The 19,309-nt window shown below is 48.9% G+C and overlaps 1 protein-coding gene across 2 annotated transcripts in view; it reads right to left on the bottom strand.

Annotated features, from left to right (window-relative positions):
• epoa (erythropoietin a) overlaps positions 1 to 10,455 on the bottom strand; it is a 47,728-nt gene extending 37,273 nt beyond the window's left edge. Inside the window, exon 1 of one of the 2 annotated variants that reach the window (XM_072493438.1) lies at positions 10,032 to 10,455. In XM_072493438.1, coding sequence (XP_072349539.1) covers positions 10,032 to 10,110 — 79 coding nt within the window. In that variant the 5' untranslated portion in view covers positions 10,111 to 10,455. The remainder of the gene's footprint in view (positions 1 to 10,031) is intronic. The other variant, XM_072493437.1, reaches the window with a different exon arrangement.
• Positions 10,456 to 19,309: the final 8,854 nt, after the last annotated feature.

Below are 19,309 nucleotides of genomic sequence, written 5' to 3'. Positions count from 1 at the left end.
ACCCAAACGGCAGTGGGAGTCTGGATCTCGCTGCCTGAGAGGGGGATTGAGTCAGAAACTCTGGTAACATTTAAGAAGTGCTTAGATATTCGCTCGCGCTGCCGTAACCGCCAGGGGTGTGGGCCAAATGCTGGAAAATGGAATTCTGGTAGTCAGGTCTTTGTTGAATGGGATGGACACAATGGGCCTCCCTTCTATGCTGTAACCACCTATGGACATTTCCACAATAACCAGGCCCTGGCCTGCCTGTAGCCAGTAGCCTGGACGCTCCCGAAAATCGCAGGAGTTCAAACGTTGATGAAGATAACCAAATGATGTTGTTTTTTAATAGAATTTACAGTGGAGAAGGAGGCCATTCAGCCCATCGACTCTGCACCGGCCCTCAGAAAGAGTACCCTACTTAAGACCACACCTCCACCCTAGCCCAGTAACCCCGCCCAATCTTTTTGGACACTAAGAGGTAATTTAGCGCGGCCAATCCACCTAATGGCACATCTTTGGACTGTGGGAGGAAACCGGAGCACCCAGGGAAAACCCACGCAGGCACGTGGGAGAAGGTGCAGACTCCGCACAGGCAGTGACCCAAGCCGGAAATCGAACCTGGGACCTTGGGAGCTGTGTAGCGACAGTGCGGACCACTCTGCTACCGTGCCGTTTTAACATTTGGCTACTCCATTGGGCAGGCAAGGTTAAAACTGGACCTGTGGCGTCTTTGGCATTAGATGCTTTAAAGTCATTCTCACAGTCACACTGTCATATATAGTTAATCTGCTTTTTCTCATTACAGCCAACCATCCCCCCCCCCCCCCAACTCCCTCTCTCTCCTGAAACTGCTCACACAATAAAGTGATTTCTGAGCTGTATTTCTGGTTTTAAAATGGCTTTAGCCAACACTGTCTCTAAAGTGTTGCTGGAGCTGGTTATGGGCCAGACCCATATGCGTCTCAATTGCAAAATGGCTGTCCTGGCCAACTTTCTTTACGTCTATGCCACTTTTCAGAAATGCTCCTTTCAGAAAAAGAAAAGGACGCAGGTAGATCGTTTGAAATGCTAACGTACGCAGATTGACCAACCCTTGAGTAGTCAAATGTAAACTCGCTGATTACCGGTCCATTTATGAGTAATAAGGCTGGTATGCACATGCAGCAAGTGATTAGGAAAGATAATGATAATAACCCTCCCGAGACCCAAGGGCACACACATCGATCGATCTCCCCCTGGGACTGGTGGAGTACCAACTCCCCTGCTAGTGGGCGGAGGCTCGCCCAGCCGATGCTCGTAACATCACCTTTAAAAGCCGGCCCCAACTGAGATCGCCACTTCCGATAGTCCCAAATGGGATCTTTGAGTCGTAAGCAGTGGTGCAGCCTTTACTCTATGTTAATTAATTCAATATTGTTAAATTTAGCTTCTCGGGCCTCTAGAGCTTTTATACCAACAAAATGTTATTGTGAGAGGCAATGGATTACAAAAGCAGGGAGGTTCTGCTCCAGTCGTACAGGGCGTTGGTGAGGCCACTTCTGGGGTGTTGTGGACAGTATTGGTCTCCTTATCGAAGGGAAGATGTAAATACGTCAGGAGCAGTTCAGAGAGGGTTTACCCGACTAATCCCAGGAACGGGCGGGCTGTCTGATGAGGAAAGGTTGGGGAGGTTGGGTTTGTATCCGCTGGAGTTTGAAGAGTGAGAGGCGACTCGATCGAAACCCTTTAAGATCCTGAGGGGGTGTTGTCAGGGTGGATGTGGAAAGGATGTTTCCTCTTGTGGGAGAATCTAGATATAGGGGGGGGGTCAATGTTTAAAAATAAGGAGGTCACCCCTTTAAGACGGAGATGAGGAGAATTCTTTCTCCCTCCCAGAGGTGGTGATTTTCCGGAACTCTTTCTCAAAAGGCAGTGGAAGCAAAATCTCTGAATATTTTTCTGAGGTAGAACTGGATAGATTCTTGATTAACAAGGGGGGGGCGGTGAAAGGTTATCAATAGGGTGAAAGGTTATCAGTAGGGTGAAAGGTTATCAGTTGGCCGGAACATGGGTCGAGGTTACAATTGGAGCGGCCGTGACCTTGATGAATGGCAGAGCAGGCTTGAGGGGCCAAGTTGTTTAGCTCACTGGGCTAAATCGCTGGCTTTGAAAGCAGACCAAGGCAGGCCAGCAGCACGGTTCGATTCCCGTAACAGCCTCCCCGAACAGGCGCCGGAATGTGGCGACTAGGGGCTTTTCACAGTAACTTCATTGAAGCCTACTCGTGACAATAAGCGATTTTCATTTTCATTTCATGTTCATAAGATTTTAAAATCATCTGAAGGTGTAGGATCTTGCGTGTCTTTAGTTTGACGACTGATTTTTTTAAAATGTCCAAAATGCAAAAATGATTCCCCCTGCATAAAACACGGGCAAAAGGTTATTTAGTTTTTAGTTCTGGTTGAAGGCCCCAACCGCATGGACATACCTCCCATCACCCAATTGCCTCAGAAAGTTCCACACGAGTCTAATTTCCCAGCCATCGTGTCACTTGTCAAATCATAAATAAGTTCTAAAAAGGGTACTCTTCTCTGCCGATTGGGTCTATTGTTTTGTTCAAAATGTCATGACCTCCGTATCTTGTTGCATCTCACTGCATCTCTGTGTAATATCGTATAAGTAAATAACACCTGATTGTCTGACTTAACCTGGCAATGGGGTGTTTCGAAACCCTAAAAGAGCCAGAGGGACGCGGCGTAGATCGTCCAATTAAAAAGCTGATGGCGAGGTGTTCCAATGCCAATTTCCCAGGGGCCACTGCACCAAGAAGGATCAACATGTTGTGCCTGACGCACATTGGGAAGTAAATTAATAGGAGTCCCACGTAGTCTTTCGTCAATATAAGGAGAGAGCCGTTGCTAGCCCCAGTTTTATGAGTGCAGGTTTCAGATCATAGAATGAAACACGGAAACAAGCTATTTGGCGCAAATGGTCTAGACCGCTGCCTATGCTCCGCAGGGGCCTCTCTTTGTCCCATCAACTCTATCAACATATCCTTTTATTCCTTTCTCCTGATGTGCTTATCTTACTTCTCCTTAAATGTCTCCATGTCTTTCACCTCGACAACTATTGTCTGCTTAGTCTAGCTTTCCACCATGATCACGGCACTAGAGGACAAGAATCCCTCGATGACAAATTCCAAAGCCTCGTTAGCCAACCCATGAGCAGGGCCAAGTCAAAAAGAGGAATTAGTCAATGTCTACACTCCCGTATTTCCTCACACCACGCTGTCGACTGGCACCAATTGGTGGCTATGCCTACCTACCGCCATCCAGCTCTGGGGTACAATCCCTAAAAGTCCCACTTTAGCCTCCTCCCTCCGTTAAGGTCCTCCTTCCTTTTGATTCAATAGACCATAAGAAGTAGGAGCAGAAATCGGCCATTTGACCCATCGATGAGATTGTGACTGATACGATAATCCTCAACTCCACTTTCCCACCTTAACCCTCGATCCCCTCACTGATTAATAATCTATCTTGCCTTGAACATACTTCACGACCCTGCCTCTACAGCTCTCTGCGGTAAAGAATTCCACAGATTCACTCCCCTCTGAGAGAGGAAATTCCTCCTCCCTGTTTTAAATGGGTGACCCTCTTACTCTGAGATTCTGCCCTCTGGTCCTAGACTCTACCACAAGGGGAGATTTGGTGTCAATCTTTGTTTGATTACGATCCCAGAGAGCAGCCCAAGATGATTTACTATGCTAAAGTTATGATATAAATTACAACCTTTTGTTGTAATTGTCTAGGCCCGCTACTATTATCCAGGGATACTGTGCAATGGGGAGAGCTTTCCACTGGCTCAGTGCATTTATTCAGTAGCTGAACTATATGGACTAGGAAGGTTCCATGGTTCTAGTTCAATGAGTAATAGAATGGGTCTCAGCTCTAGAGAGCTAGTGTTCCCTGTTCAGCCCTGGTTTAGTTGAGACTACTCTAGCCTCTGCACCCAAAAGTTCTGGCATTCAAGTCCTAATCGAGACACTCGAGTACAAAGATCTAGATTGGCAGCACCAAGGGAGTCCTGAAATGACAGTGGTAGATACATAAATAATTACATGGAAGATAGGAGCAGGAGGAGGCCTTTTGGCCCTTCGAGCCTGCTCCGTCATTCATCACCATCATGGCTGATCATCCAACTCAATAGCCTAATCCTGCTTTCTTTCTCCCCATTCTCCTCCATAACCTTCGCCCCAAATGCTACATCTAGCCACCTCTTGAATATATTCAATGTTTTAGCATCAACTACTTCCTGTGGTAATGAATTCCACAGGCTCTCCTCTCCTTGGGTGAAGACATGTCTCCTCATTTCTGTCCGAAATGATTCACCCTGAATCTTCTGGATGCAACGTCAATCAGAGGCGTCATCTGGTCTCAAACCATCCCGTTTTGAAGACAACCTTCTTGGTATCGTGGGTCAGTATACATCCCTCAACCAATATCCAGTAACTGGTCATTATTACATTGCTGGTTGTGGGAGCCTGCTGTGCACAAATGAGCTGCCGTGTTTCACAGAACAGCTACAGCACAGAAGGAGGTCATTCGGCTTGTTTAGATGTGCTGCTCTCCAAAGGAGTGATTCGCCAAGGGCCGCTCCCCTGCCTGTACCCCATAGTTCAGCTGACAATCCAATTCCCTCTGTTTTTAAAAAATAAATTTAGAGTACCCAATTCATTTTCTCCAATTAAGGGGCAATTTAGCGCGGCCAATCCACCCACCCTGCACATCTTTGGGTTGTGGGGGCGAAACCCACGCAAACACGGGGAGAATGTGCAAACTCCACACGGACAGTGACCCAGAGCCGGGATCGAACCTGGGACCTCGGCGCCGTGAGGCAGAAGGGCTAACCCACTGCACCACCGTGCTGCCCGCCAATTCCCTCTTCAATGCCCCGATTGTCCTACCTTCACCACACACTCAGGCAACTTACTTCTTATCCCGACCACCCGCTGTGTGAAAACATTTTCCAAGCGTCATCGAGTCGTGACAGTTTCTCAGTACAACCACTCTTTAAAAAAAACAAAGTACTGCCGAGCTCATTTGCTTATTGCTGGCCGGTGAACTTTGTTCACGGACATTCGTGGACGAATCTACTGCTTCAGCATAACAACGGAGCTGCATTCTCTCTGCGCCCAATGTCCACATGCAGGCACTTTCAAATCGGGGTCACTGGACATCACTGCAACAACAGGGACCCTGGCTGATCCCACCCCACCCCCACACCCGCTGGCTGAACCAAATGAAGCCAACCGCAGCCCCTATTTCTACCCAGGTCAAGACCGATCAACGGCTTTGGGCTGAGAACAAATTTCCTGCTCTGAACACCGGAGCTACACGCCGGGTCGTGCATTTGGCCAATGAACCATTTGGGTGAGCGTTAGAACAAAGAACAATACAGCACAGGAAGAGGCCCTTCGGCCCTCCAAGCCTGCGCCGATCACGTGTCTGTATCCTTCTATACCCCGTCTGTTCATGTGGCTGTCCAGATAGGTCTTAAAGGTTGCCAACGTATCTTCCTCCACCACCTCACTTGGCAGTGCAATCCAGGCCAGAAATTTATTCCTCAATGTGCATCAGTGAGAACTGATTACCTGGATTCTACTAAATGAGCAGCCACGCTTCTGACATTACAGCAATAACTACATTCAAAAAATGCTTAATTAGCTGTAAAGCAGCATTAATTAGCTGAAAGGCGCTATATAAATGCAAGCCTTTCTTTCTTAGCTCAACAGTCTTCTCCACTAGCCCCTGGATTCCAGATTTCAACTCATACATAGACATACATAGAATTTACAGTGCAGAAGGAGGCCATTCGGCCCACCGAGTCTGCACCGGCTCTTGGAAAGAGCACCCCACACAAGGTCAACACCTCCACCCTATCCCCATAACCCAGTAACTCCACCCAACACTAAGGGCAATTTATCACGGCCAATCCACCTAACCTGCACATCTTTGGACTGTGGGAGGAAACCAGAGCACCTGGAGGAAACCCACGCAGACACGGGGAGGACGTGCAGACTCCGCACAGACAGTGACCCAAGCCGGAATCGAACCTGGGACCCTGGAGCTGTGAAGCAATTGTGCTATCCACAATGCTACCGTGCTGCCCACTCACTCAACATGCTCCACCATCCGGTGTTCTTGGAGCCCACCTACCTCTGACTGCACAGCTGGAGCAGCACATCATCCTACCCGAACGATAGCTCACGGAAGATTCCGCAGAGCCAGATCGCCTTTTCCTGGCAGTGGCATGATGTACAGCAGAAGCTCAGCTCCTCCTGCCTCCCGAAAAGGAATCGGTCTCGGAAAAAAAAAACATGTACGCACGCCTAGAATCAGCTCCTCCAGGAGTGACGACAGTGCCACTTTAATCAAGGAGGGCGAGATCGCAATGAAATTTTCCGACGCCCTGGCGAGGTTGCAAAAACCACTTGGACATGCGGAGCTGTGTTCACGATAAAGGCATCAAAATAGGTGACGTTTTACACTAGAATGGCTGCATCACCCTCTCAAACACTGCAGTCCAAATCATATCCGACACAGCATTCACCTTTACCATCTCTAACCTGCAGTGTAATGAGTTCAAAGTCCTCACTTTTAAATTCCCCAGTGACCTCCATAATCCTACCTCTTTGACTCTCTCCAGCCTTCTGCCCGTTGTTTTACATGACACCTCTTTTAATACTTGTTCATACGTTGTAGGTGTTGCAATAAATGTGCTGTAGGAACACCACAGACACAATAGATGCTATGCATTCCATCCCCCCCCCTCCCCCACCCACATACAGTTTCACTGCATCATGGGCGGCACGGTAGCATAGTGGTTAGCACAGTTGCTTCACAGCTCCAGGGTCCCAGGTTCGATTCCCGGCTTGGGTCACTGTCTGTGCGGAGTCTGCATGTTCTCCCCCCGTGTCTGCGTGGGTTTCCTCCGGGTGCTCCGGTTTCCTCCCACAGTCCAAAGATGTGCAGGTTAGGTGGATTGGCCATGCTAAATTGCCCTTAGCGCCCAAAATTGCCCTTAGTGTTGGGTGGGGTTACTGGGTTATGGGGATAGGATGGAGGTGTTGACCTTGGTTAGGGTGCTCTTCCCAAGAGCCTGTGCAGGCTCGATGGGCCGAATGACCTCCTTCTGCACTGTAAATTCTATAATCTATGATCATCACGAACAGAGTTCTTCAGTCAATGAACCCTGAACCTTGCTCCTTCAGTCTCTGCCTCTCACTTTTTTTCATCAAAGGAGGAGGCTAATTCAAGCCATTGTGCCTGCGTTAGGTCTTTGAAAGAGCCAATTATTCCCAATTCCTCTTCCCCCAATCTTTCCCCATAGCCTTACGATTTTCTCCCCTTCAAGTGTTTATTCAATCCCACCCACCAACTCCAACAGCCGCTCCCTCCACCACTGACGCACAGCACCAGCCGTGTGTACCATCTACAAGATGCTCTGCAGGAACTCACCAAGGCTCCTCAGGCAGCACCTTCCAAACCCACGACCTCTACCATCTAGAAGGACAAGAGCAGCAGATACCTGGGAACCTGACCACCAGTAGGTTCCCCTCCGAGCCACTCACCGCCCCGACTGGGAATTATATCGGCCGTTCCTTCACTGTCCCTGGGTCAAAATCCTGGAATGCCCTCTTTAACAGCACTGCTACACCTACAGCACGTGGAAGTTCAAAGCCGGAATCGGCCATTTGGTCCTTCGATCATGCTACACCATTCAATCAGGTCATGGCTGCTCCGGTGATAGAATTTACAGTGCAGAAGGAGGCCATTCGATCGAGTCTGCAACGGCCCTTGGCAAGAGCACTCTACTATCCCCGTAACCCAGTAACTTCACTGAATCTGTTTTGGACACCAAGGGACAATTTATCACGGCCAATCCACCTAACCTGCACATCTTTGGACTGTGGGAGGAAATCAGAGCACCCGGAGGAAACCCACGCACACACGGGGAGAACATGCAGACAGATAGTGACCCAAGCAGGGAATCGAACCTGGGACCCTGGAGCTGCGAAGCAACTGTGCTAACCACTCTGCTACCGTGTGTTTCATAGAATCATAGAAACACTATGGTGCAGATGGAGGCCATTCGGCCTATCGGGTCTGCATCGACCCTCTGAAAGAGCACTCTACCTAGGCACACCATATTCCTGTAACCCCACCTAACCTGCACATCCTTGGACACGAAGGGGCAATTTAGCATGGCCAACCCACCTACCCTGCACATTGGGGTTGTGGGGGCGAAACCCACGCAAACACAGGGAGAATGTGCAAACTCCACACGGACAGTGACCTGGGATCGAGCCCGGGTCCTCGGTGCCGTGAGGCAACAGTGCCAACCACTGCGCCACCCTGCTGTCCAATAACCTGCACATCTTTGGACTGTGGGAGGAAACCGGAGCACCCGGAGGAAACCGACGCGGGCACGGGGATAAGGTGCAAACTCCAGACAGACAGTCCCCCGAGGTCGGAACAGAACCCGGGACACTGGCGCCGTGAGGCAGCAGTGCTAACCCGCTGTGACGTATCTCTGATTCTCTGTTGCCCTTGTGACGGGCTGACTGTCAACCTCTGAAATCCATCCAGCACCTCTGTGACAAGCTGTAAGAGTGGGGCAGAATCCTAGTCAGCCGTGCCTCCCCCTCAAGCTGCAGTCTCTGATTCCAGGCTAGCCACCCTGTTCAGGTAAAGCGAGCAATGGGAACAGACATAATCACATGCTCCTTCTGCCCCAGGTGTCTCTAGACCTGGGAGGTGTACAAAATTATGAGGGGCATACAGAGGGGAATAGTTCCTTCCTAACCACCCTTCGCGGAGAGATCACATACCAAGGGGTTTAGATTTAAGGTGAGGGGAAGGAGATGTGAGGAAAAACTTTTTCACTTAGGGGTGATGGGAATTTGGAACTCGCTGCCTGAAAGGATGTTGGAAACGAGGAATCCTGGCAACATCGAAGAAGTATTTAGATGAAATGCCGCAGCGAATAAGGCTACGGGCTTGAGAATGGGATTAGAGTAGATAATAACAATCTTTATCAGTGTCACAAGTAGTCTTACATTAACACTGCAATGAAGTTACTGTGAAAATCCCCTAGTCGCCACATTCCGGCACCTGTTCGGGTACATGGAGGGAGAATTCAGAATGTCCAATTCACCCAACAAGCACGTCTCTCGGGACTTGTGGGAGGAAACCGGAGCGCCTGGAGGAAACCCATGCAGACACGGGGAGAACGTGCAGACTCCGCACAGACCAGACAGAGACCCAAGCCAGGAATCGAACCCGGGGACCCTGGTGCTGTGAAGCCACAGTGCCAACCACTGTGCTTGATGGCCGGCGCGGACACAATGGGACCACTTTCCTGTGCCGTTAAAAGCTCTACGACTTGCAACTTGGCTACCCTCCCAGAAGCAAAATAATCCATTGCTGGTGAAACTCCCTTTTGGGCTCCACCACTACCACCCCCCACCCCACCCCACCCCCCCCCCCCCCCCCCCCCGGCCCCGCTTTTCACCAGGGATCTCAACTGCTTTGGCAACCCAGGCCTCATTTTGTGACATGAATCTGGTAGGTCTAAATATAAATTGTCAATGTCACAACCGAGGGAGGCTGGGCAACTTTGTCACCCCCCCCCCCCCCCAGTCTACCTGTCCAAAACCGGGCGCTGCTGCTGCTCCTCAGAGTAACATTCTTCTTCCTCCCCGTCCCCAACAATCCAGCCACCCCAGAAAGTACTTAGCTGCCTGCAAAGTGGGGCACCTTGGAAGTGACAACTTCTCTATTTATTTTGCTTTAACCATTGTTCAAAAGGGACAGGTGATGGGGTGGGGGGGGGGGGAAGCAAGTGAAATGACAAGGTGAAACTCACACAGCTGAGCTCGACAGCCACCTTGTTGCAACGCTCCCTCAGCACTTGCACACAGTCACAGTCAGTGCGTGTGTATGTTTAACCCTTTCACCTATTCAAGGTGCGACCGTCCCGTTTTATGAACGACCCTTCCCTGGACTTACCCTGTATCCTCATATCCAAAACTTCATAGTCCTCTTCAATCACATTCCTTGAGCTTCCATGGACGAACCTGTTTCCCATTGGGCAGTGTTACACGTTGTAAAAGCAGATGCAGAAATTGGCTGCGAAAATCCCCAGCCCAGGTCCCGATTTTTAAACTCCCTTATTTCCGGAGGCTGCTCGGGCGGGAGGCTGGGCAGATAAGTTTGTTTGGAAATCCCCCTTACAACAAACACCCACACGCACAAAAAAAAACAAGCAAAAAATGCTCTCTGCAGGTTAGGACCGTTTTTGGAGGACTGACTAGTTGGTTGGTTGGTTTTGTATTCCAAGGTCCTCTCACTCGCTCTCTGTGTGTGACTGTTTGCGAAACCCTGCCTTTGAGAGAGAGAGAGTGAGAGCACAGGGGGCAAAGGCTCTCCCACCGCCTCAGTCACAGGCAGGAGGATGGATTAAGGCAGAAATCCCAGCACTGCTGTTGCGTGTACATGCGTCTGAAGGAAAAGCAAAAAGCACTGGACAATCTGAAGGGGTCATCCAGCATTTGCACAGACACACACATATACACAAGCAGAAAAACATACACACACACACAGAAACAAATTCAGGCTCTCTAAATTATATGAATAATCTTTATTAGTGTCACAAATAGGCTTACATTAACACTGCAATGAAGTTACTGTGAAAATTCCCTAGCCGCCACATTCCGGCGCCTGTTCGGGTACACAGAGGGAGAATTCAGAATGTCCCATTCACCTCACCTCTTTTCTTAAGGGACTGAGTGTAAAGCAGTGAGGGGCATCCCAGGCTGGTGAGTGGTCCACATGAGTGGCCCTCCTTAGGGACTGGTTTAGCACACTGGGCTAAATAGCTGGCTTTGAAAGCAGACCAAGACAGGCCAGCAGCACGGTTCAATTCCCGTACCAGCCTCCCCGAACAGGCGCCGGAATGTGGCGACTAGGGGCTTTTCACAGTAACTTAATTTGAAACCTACTCGTGACAATAAGCGATTTTTATTTCATTTCATTCACCTCAGTGTGCCTCCAGATTGAAATCGGGCTCGTTCACGAACCACGACCCCACAAATAAGATTCAACATATTTAACACACGCCAATTATTTCATAGCGAGTTATAGAAACTGCTGAATCATTTATATATTAATAGAACTGTCGTCAACTTCAAACGATCAAAACAAATTGAAATAGGGACACTCTGGACACAGGGGGAGCTCACGGCTCTCACAGTCAGTGTTGTGAGCGATCCGCACCCACCTCACTTCACCTGTCCTCGCTTTACGGGCGAATCACTTCAGTCAAACCGGTCGGGGGAAAAAACTATGCCGGCTTGAGGGACTGCAAATGTGCCGATGTTCTTCACTGATTAGTTCCTAGTCCCTTAAATATTTGTGACCCCAAAAAAGCCCAAGGGCTTCCGACACTATTTCTAACATCCAAAAGACATATTTCCCACTGATACAATTAATCTTAGCTTTAACATTGTCTATTAAGGGTTTGCCAGTCTGGAGGAGCTAAGGGAGAGGGTAGAGCTGCCGAGGGGGAGTGAGTTCAGGTATCTGCAGGTTAGGGACTTTGCGCGAAAGGTCTGGAGGGAGTTGCCGAGATACACCCTGCTGGAGCGACTGCTGCTTCCGGATGTGGAAGGGGAGGGAAGAATTGAGGATATATGCAAGTGGCTGGGGGAGCTGGGAGGCGAGCAGGTGGTGAAGATCAAGGAGAAATGGGAAGCGGAGTTGGAAGGGGAGATCAATTGGGGAGTATGGAGTGAGGCACTGCGAAGGGTAAACGGGACCTCCTCTTGTGCAAGGATGAGCCTGATACAGTTTAAGGTGGTGCACAGGGTGCATATGACTCGGGCGAGAATGAGTGGGTTCTTTCAGGGGGTAGCAGATGAGTGTGAGAAGTGTGGGCGGGGGCCAGCGAATCACACGCACATGATTTGGGGTTGCGAAAAATTGGGAAGGTTCTGGGCGGGAGTGTTCGCGGTCATAGCCAGGATAGTGGAGGAGGGAGTGGACCCGGATCCTTTGGTGGCGATATTTGGGGTTTCAGAGAAGCCGGAGCTCATGGAGAGGAGGAAGGCCGATGTCATGGCCTTCGCCTCGCTGATTGCACGGTGGCGAATTATGCTGGAGTGGCGGTCGGCATCGCCACCGGGGGTAGCAACTTGGTTGGGTGACCTGTACGACTTCCTTTAGTTAGTGAAGATAAAGTATGAGTTAAGTGGCTCAGCAGGGGAGTTAGAGAAATGGTGGGGGATGTTTGTGACCGTGTTTGAGGAGCTGTTCGTGTCGAGGGTGGGGGGGGGGGGGGGTGATGGGGGAAGGGGGGATGAAAAAGGGGACAAATCTGTATGGTCTGTATAGTTGATGTTGGGAAGCATGTTTTCCGGGGTGTTTATTTGCTATAACCTGTTTTGATACAGGTTTGTAATAAAATACGTTCTTGGAAAAAAAACACTGCATATTATCTCTTTTGGTAGCTCCTGTCACATATTTTTCTCTGGGAAGCTTCAGTCTCTCAAAAGCCTGGGCTTGTTCTTGAGGTTTTTCTCTCTCAACCCATGGACAGGCAGCAAGAACATGGCACATGGAGACCTTCTCACGTGCGGACGCTGCTGTGTTTAAGCAACCTCAGGGTTCTGTCTGAGCAGGAAACGCTCCCACTCCTCCCTCCTGCTTGAGGCCTAATGGACAGATGCATCATGGGTGGCATAGTGGTTAGCACTGCTGCCTCACGGCGCCAGGGACCCGGATTTAATTCCGTCCTCGGGTGACTGTCTGTGTGGAGTTTGCACGTACTCCCCTGTGTGTGCGTGGGTTTCCTCCGGGTGCCCCGGTTTCCTCCCACAGTCCAAAGACATGTAGGTTGGCCGTGATAAATTGCCCCTTGGTGTCCCAACGTGTGCAGATTTGGTGAGGTCACTGGGTATGGGGGGGGGGTTAGTGGGCCTGGGTAGGGTGCTCTTTCAGAGGGTCGGTGCAGACTCAATGGGCCGAATGGCCTCCTTCCACACTGCAGGAATTCTATGGACCCACAGGTTGAGCATCAACCCGTTTTGGCCTGGGCATATCAGCCCATGGCGAAGGAACCATCAACAGAATGTCAGTCGCAATTAATAAATTGTATATCTAGTTGCTAGGGCTAAAATGCCACGGGCAGAAAAATGCACAAGCGTTTGACGCAGAACTCTGTTCAGTAACTATAGAGGTGTTATCAATGGAATGTGACAGGGGGGAGAGATGGACAAAGTGTTACAGGAAGCGAGGACAGCATGTAGCACGTGTTCGAAGGCAGAGCTGAGCACCCTTGTCAATCAGCAGTCGCAGGAGAATTGGCCAGCTAAAGAAAGACCCGCGGTTATGTAGCGCCTTTTTTCTGACTTCAAGATGTTGCAGCTCATCAAGCACGTTTGAAGTTTAGTCACTCGGGTAACGTTCAACTGGTTGTCAGCCATGGGTCAAGGTGGCTCCCGCACTTGCCCCGGACTTGGACGGCCCACTCAAAAATCTCGGCTAACACTCCATTGCAGACGTGAGGGAGTGATGCACTGTCTCGAGCGCCATCCTTCAGACGAGATGGGAGACATGGGCGGCACAGTAGCACAGTGGTTAGCACTGTGGCTTCACAGCGCTAGGGTCCCAGGTTCGATTCCCGCCTTGGGTCACCGTCTGTGCAGAGTCTGCACGTTCTCCCCCGTGTCTGCGTGGGTTTCCTTCGGGTGCTCCGGTTTCCTCCCACAAGTCACGAAAGACGTGCTTGCTAGGTGAATTGGACATTCTGAATTCTCCCTCTGCGTACCCGAACAGGCGCCGGAGTGTGGCTTTTCACAGTGTTGCTGATTTTCTCCTTGGTTCATTTGCTCTGTTTTATTACCTTTGCTCTCGAGTCGCCAGGTATCTTTATGATACCGCCACGAGGTTCAAGTCCAAGTAATGATCAATAACCCAATACACCGATTAGTAAGATTCAAATCAAAGCACATTTATTATACACAGTAATCGCTACTCATGCACAAATTCTACATCTAAGCTACTTCTACAACTAACAGGCCTATACTTAGCTTCGGACTGGCCCACCAGGTCAGGGAAACAAATGGCCTTTCGTTCAGGTTCTGAGTCTGCGGGATTCGAAGTTGGTACGGATTGGTAGCTAGGAGCGCCTATCTCGTAGCGAGCGTTGAGTTAAGACTTACGATTTCAATAATCACTGGAGTCACTGCACCGGTCACGGTCAATGTTGGTTCGTTGTTGCTGAGTGACCCGGATAGGAAGAAGAGAGCGGTGAAGAGAGAGCGATTTGAACTTGGGGCTCAACTCTCCCCGTGTCTGCGTGGGTTTCCTCCGGGTGCTCTGGTTTCCTCCCACAGTCCTAAGATGTGCCGGATAGGTGGATTGGCCATGACCAGATTGGACTTTGTCCCAATCGCTTGGTTCGATTTTCTCCAATACTGGAGTGGTTCCCTGATCGATGGGCGGTCTTGAGGTGCTCGTTCACCTCCTTTGTGTTGGCTCCTGCTGGCGCCGAGGAGTCTGGCTTTGCTTTGTTATGCTGATGGTCGCTGGTATCAATGTTGTCTGGTTTTTGCAGAGGTAAATACACAGCAAACCTGCAGCCACTGGTTTTTGTCTTGTTGGCTGACTTTCCCATCAGCCTTTGCCGTTCGCCATTTTAAATCGGGAGTTGGCCACTTTAGGTGGCTACAACAGTAACTTCATTGCTGTGTTAATGTAAGGCGACTTGTGACACGAATAAAGATTATTATTATTAAAGGATGTTATTTTCAAGAGCAGGGAGCTTTCCCTTGTGTCTTGGTCACACCAATAAAAAAATAGATTATTCGATCTTTATGACTTTGTTGCTCATTTGAGCTTGCTGTGCGCAAATCGACTGCTGTGTTTCCAGCATTGCAACACTTCTGAAGTACTGTAGTCTTGAAAGGTGAGATCCATTGTTACAATACAGTCTTTAATAAACATAACTTCCTGTCACCATAAGATGAGAATTCGAAAATTTAAATATCCAATCAACAAGAAGAGTAGGGACGTGTTGATCATAATTCCACCAATCAGGAGAGACGACACCTGGAGTACTGTGTACACTATTGGCCTCCTCATTTAAGAACAGGTGTAAATGTGTTGGAAGCAGTTCAGAGAAGGTTTGCCACAGCAATGGGTGGGTTGCCTGATGAGGAAAGATTTGAGAGGTTGGGTTTGTATCTGCTAGAGCTTAGGAGAGTGAGAGATGATTAGATTTGATGTAAGATCCTGAGGAAGCAAAAACAGAAAATGCTGGAAAAAGCCAGCTTCTGTGGAGCGAGAAAGTGGTTCCAAGTCCATGAGAGCTCTGAAGAAGAGTCCCAATGGACTGAATGACCTACTCCTGCTCCTATGTTACTAATAGTCCCATTGCCCTGCTCTTTCCCCATAGCATCACAATTCATCCGATTCTATTTTGAAATTTATGATTGGACCACGGAGCCAAGTTCGATTCCGGCCTCGGGTGATTGGCTGTGTGGAGTTGCACGTTCTCCCCGTGTCTGCGTGGGTTTCCTCCGGGTGCTCTGGTTTCCTCCCACAGTCCTAAGATGTGCCGAATAGGTGGATTGGCCATGACCAGTGTGCGAGGCTACGGGGATAAGGTGGGGGAGTGGGCCTAGGTAAGGTACTCTCGGTGCAGACTCGATGGGCCGAATGGCCTCCTTCTGCACTGTAGGGATTGTATAGATTATATGAATATCTGCTTCCACCACCCGTTCAGGCAGTACATTCCAAATCACAACTCGCTGCGTTTAAGAAAAATAAATCATTCCCCTCTCTCACGGATCTTTTCTTTTCTAAATTTAGAGTACCCAATTCTTTCTTTCCAATTAAGGGGCAATTTAGCGTGGCCAATCCACCTACCCTGCACATCTTTGGGTTGTTGGGGTGAGACCCACGCAGACACAGGGAGAATGTGCAAACTCCACACGGACAGTGACCCGAGTCCTTGGCACCATGAGGCAGCGGTGCTAACCACTGTGCCGCGTCCTCCTCGCGGATCTTTTATCAATTATATAAATGTCTTCTGGTTATAAACTCCAACGAGTGAAAATAGATTCTCCCCATTTTAACGTTCCTGATAAGCCTTTTCCCTTTGCTTTCTGTTGATAAAGAGACCACGGGTGTTGTTAAGCGCGAGTTACTGAGAGCAATCTATCATCAAGAAGAGTCGTCGTCATATTATTAATTGAAATTAAGGATACAAAATCGGCTGAAGAATAGGAAGCTGAGAGTAATGGATAAGGCCAATGGTTCAATGGATATGGCCAATGGCACAATGGATATGGCCAATGGCTCAATGGATATGGCCAATGGCTCAATGGATATGGCCAATGGCACAATGGATATGGCCAATGGCTCAATGGATATGGCCAATGGCTCAATGGATATGGCCAATGGCTCAATGGATATGGCCAATGGCACAATGGATATGGCCAATGGCTCAATGGATATGGCCAATGACTCAATGGATATGGCCAATGACTCAATGGATATGGCCAATGGCTCAATGAATATGGCCAATGACTCAATGGATATGGCCAATGACTCAATGGATATGGTCAATGACTCAATGGATATGGCCAATGACTCAATGGATATGGTCAATGACTCAATGGATATGGCCAACGGTTCAATTAATGTGGCCAATGACTCAACGGATATGGCCAGTGGTTAAATGGATATGGCCAACGGCTCAATGGATATGGCCAATGGCACAATGGCTATGGCCAATGGTTCAACGGATATGTCCAATGGCACAATGGATATGGCCAATGGTTCAACGGATATGGCCAATGGCTCAATGGATATGGCCAATGGTTCAACGGATATGTCCAATGGCACAATGGATATGGCCAATGGTTCAACGGATATGGCCAATGACTCAATGGATATGGCCAACGGCTCAATGGATATGGCCAATGGCACAATGGCTATGGCCAATGGTTCAACGGATATGTCCAATGGCACAATGGATATAGCCAATGGGTCAACGGTTTTGGCCAATGACTCAATGGATATGGCCAATGGCTCAATGGATATGGCCAATGGTCCAATGGATATGGCCAATGGATATGGCCAATGGTTCGATGGATATGGCCAATGGCTCAATAGATATGGCCAATGGTTCAATGGATATGGCCAATGGCTCAATGGATATGGCCAATGGCTCAACGGATATGGCCAATGGCTCAATGGATATGGCCAATGGTTCAATGGATATGGCCAATGGCTCAATGGATATGGCCAATGACTCAATGGATATGGCCAATGGTTCAACGGATATGTCCAATGGCACAATAGATATGGCCAATGGTTCAACGGATATGGCCAATGACTCAATGGATATGGCCAATGACTCAATGGATATGGCCAATGGTCCAATGGATATGGCCAATGGTTCGATGGATATGGCCAATGGCTCAATGGATATGGCCAATGGTTCAATGGATATGGCCAATGGCTCAATGGATATGGCCAATGGCTCAACGGATATGGCCAATGGCTCAATGGATATGGCCAATGGCTCAACGGATATGGCCAATGGTTCAATGGATATGGCCAATGGCTCAATGGATATGGCCAATGGCTCAATGGATATGGCCAATGGTTCAATGGATATGGCCAATGGCTCAATGGATATGGCCAATGGCTCAACGGATATGGCCAATGGCTCAATGGATATGGCCAATGGCTCAACGGATATGGCCAATGGTTCAATGGATATGGCCAATGGCTCAATGGATATGGCCAATGACTCAATGGATATGGCCAATGGTCCAATGGATATGGCCAATGGCTGAACGGATATTGCCAATGGCCCAATGGATATGGCCAATGGCTCAATGGATATGGCCAATGGCACAATGGATATGGCCAATGACTCAATGGATATGGCCAATGGCTCAACGGATATGGCCAATGGTTCAATGGATATGGCCAATGGCTCAATGGATATGGCCAATGACTCAATGGATATGGCCAATGGTCCAATGGATATGGCCAATGGCTGAACGGATATTGCCAATGGCCCAATGGATATGGCCAATGGCTGAACGGATATTGCCAATGGCCCAATGGATATGGCCAATGGCTCAATGGATATGGCCAATGGTCCAATGGATATGGCCAATGGCTCAATGGATATGGCCAATGACTCAATGGAAATGGCCAATGGTCCAATGGATATGGCCCATGGATAGGGCCAATGACTCAATGGATATGGCCAATGGTTCGATGGATATGGCCAATGGCTCAACGGATATGGCCAATGACTCAATGGATATGGCCAATGGTTCAATGGATATGGCCAATGACTCAATGGATATGGCCAACGGTTCAATGGATATGGCCAATGACTCAATGGATATGGCCAATGGTTCAATGAATATGGTGAATGACTCAATGGATATGGCCAATGGTTCAATGGATATGGCCAATGACTCAATGGGTATGGCCAATGGTTCAATGGATATGGCAAATGACTCAATGGATATGGCCAATGACTCAATGGATATAGCCAATGGCTCAACGGATATGGCCAATGGCTCAATGGATATGGCCAATGGCTCAATGGATATGGCCAATGGTTCAATGGATATGGCCAATGGTTCAATGGATAGGGCCAATGGCTCAATGGATATGGCCAATGACTCAATGGATATGGCCAATGGCTCAATGGATATGGCCAATGGCTCAATGGATATGGCCAATGACTCAATGGATATGGCCAATGGTTCAATGGATAGGGCCAATGGCTCAATGGATATGGCCAATGACTCAATGGATATAGCCAATGGTTAAATGGATATGGCCAATGGCACAATGGATATGGCCAATGACTCAATGGATATGGCCAATGGCTCAATGGATATGGCCAATGGCTCAATGGATATGGCCAATGACTCAATGGATATGGCCAATGGCACAATGGATATGGCCAATGGTTCAATGGATATGGCCAATGGCTCAACGGATATGGCCAATGGCACAATGGATATGGCCAATGGCTCAATGGACATGGCCAATGGATATGGCCAATGACTCAATGGATATGGCCAATGGATATGGCCACTGGCTCAATGGATAGGGCCAATGGCTCAATGGATATGGCCAATCGTCCAATGTATATGGCCAATGGCTCAATGGATATGGCCAATGGTTAGATGGATATGGCCAATGGCTCAACGGATATGGCCAATGGATATGGCCAATGACTCAAT

The sequence above is a fragment of the Scyliorhinus torazame genome, chromosome 31, assembly GCF_047496885.1.
Source record: "Scyliorhinus torazame isolate Kashiwa2021f chromosome 31, sScyTor2.1, whole genome shotgun sequence".
NCBI lineage: Eukaryota > Metazoa > Chordata > Chondrichthyes > Carcharhiniformes > Scyliorhinidae > Scyliorhinus > Scyliorhinus torazame.
Note: the sequence above shows the minus strand (reverse complement) of the source record. Positions and strands in the feature narration are given on the sequence as shown.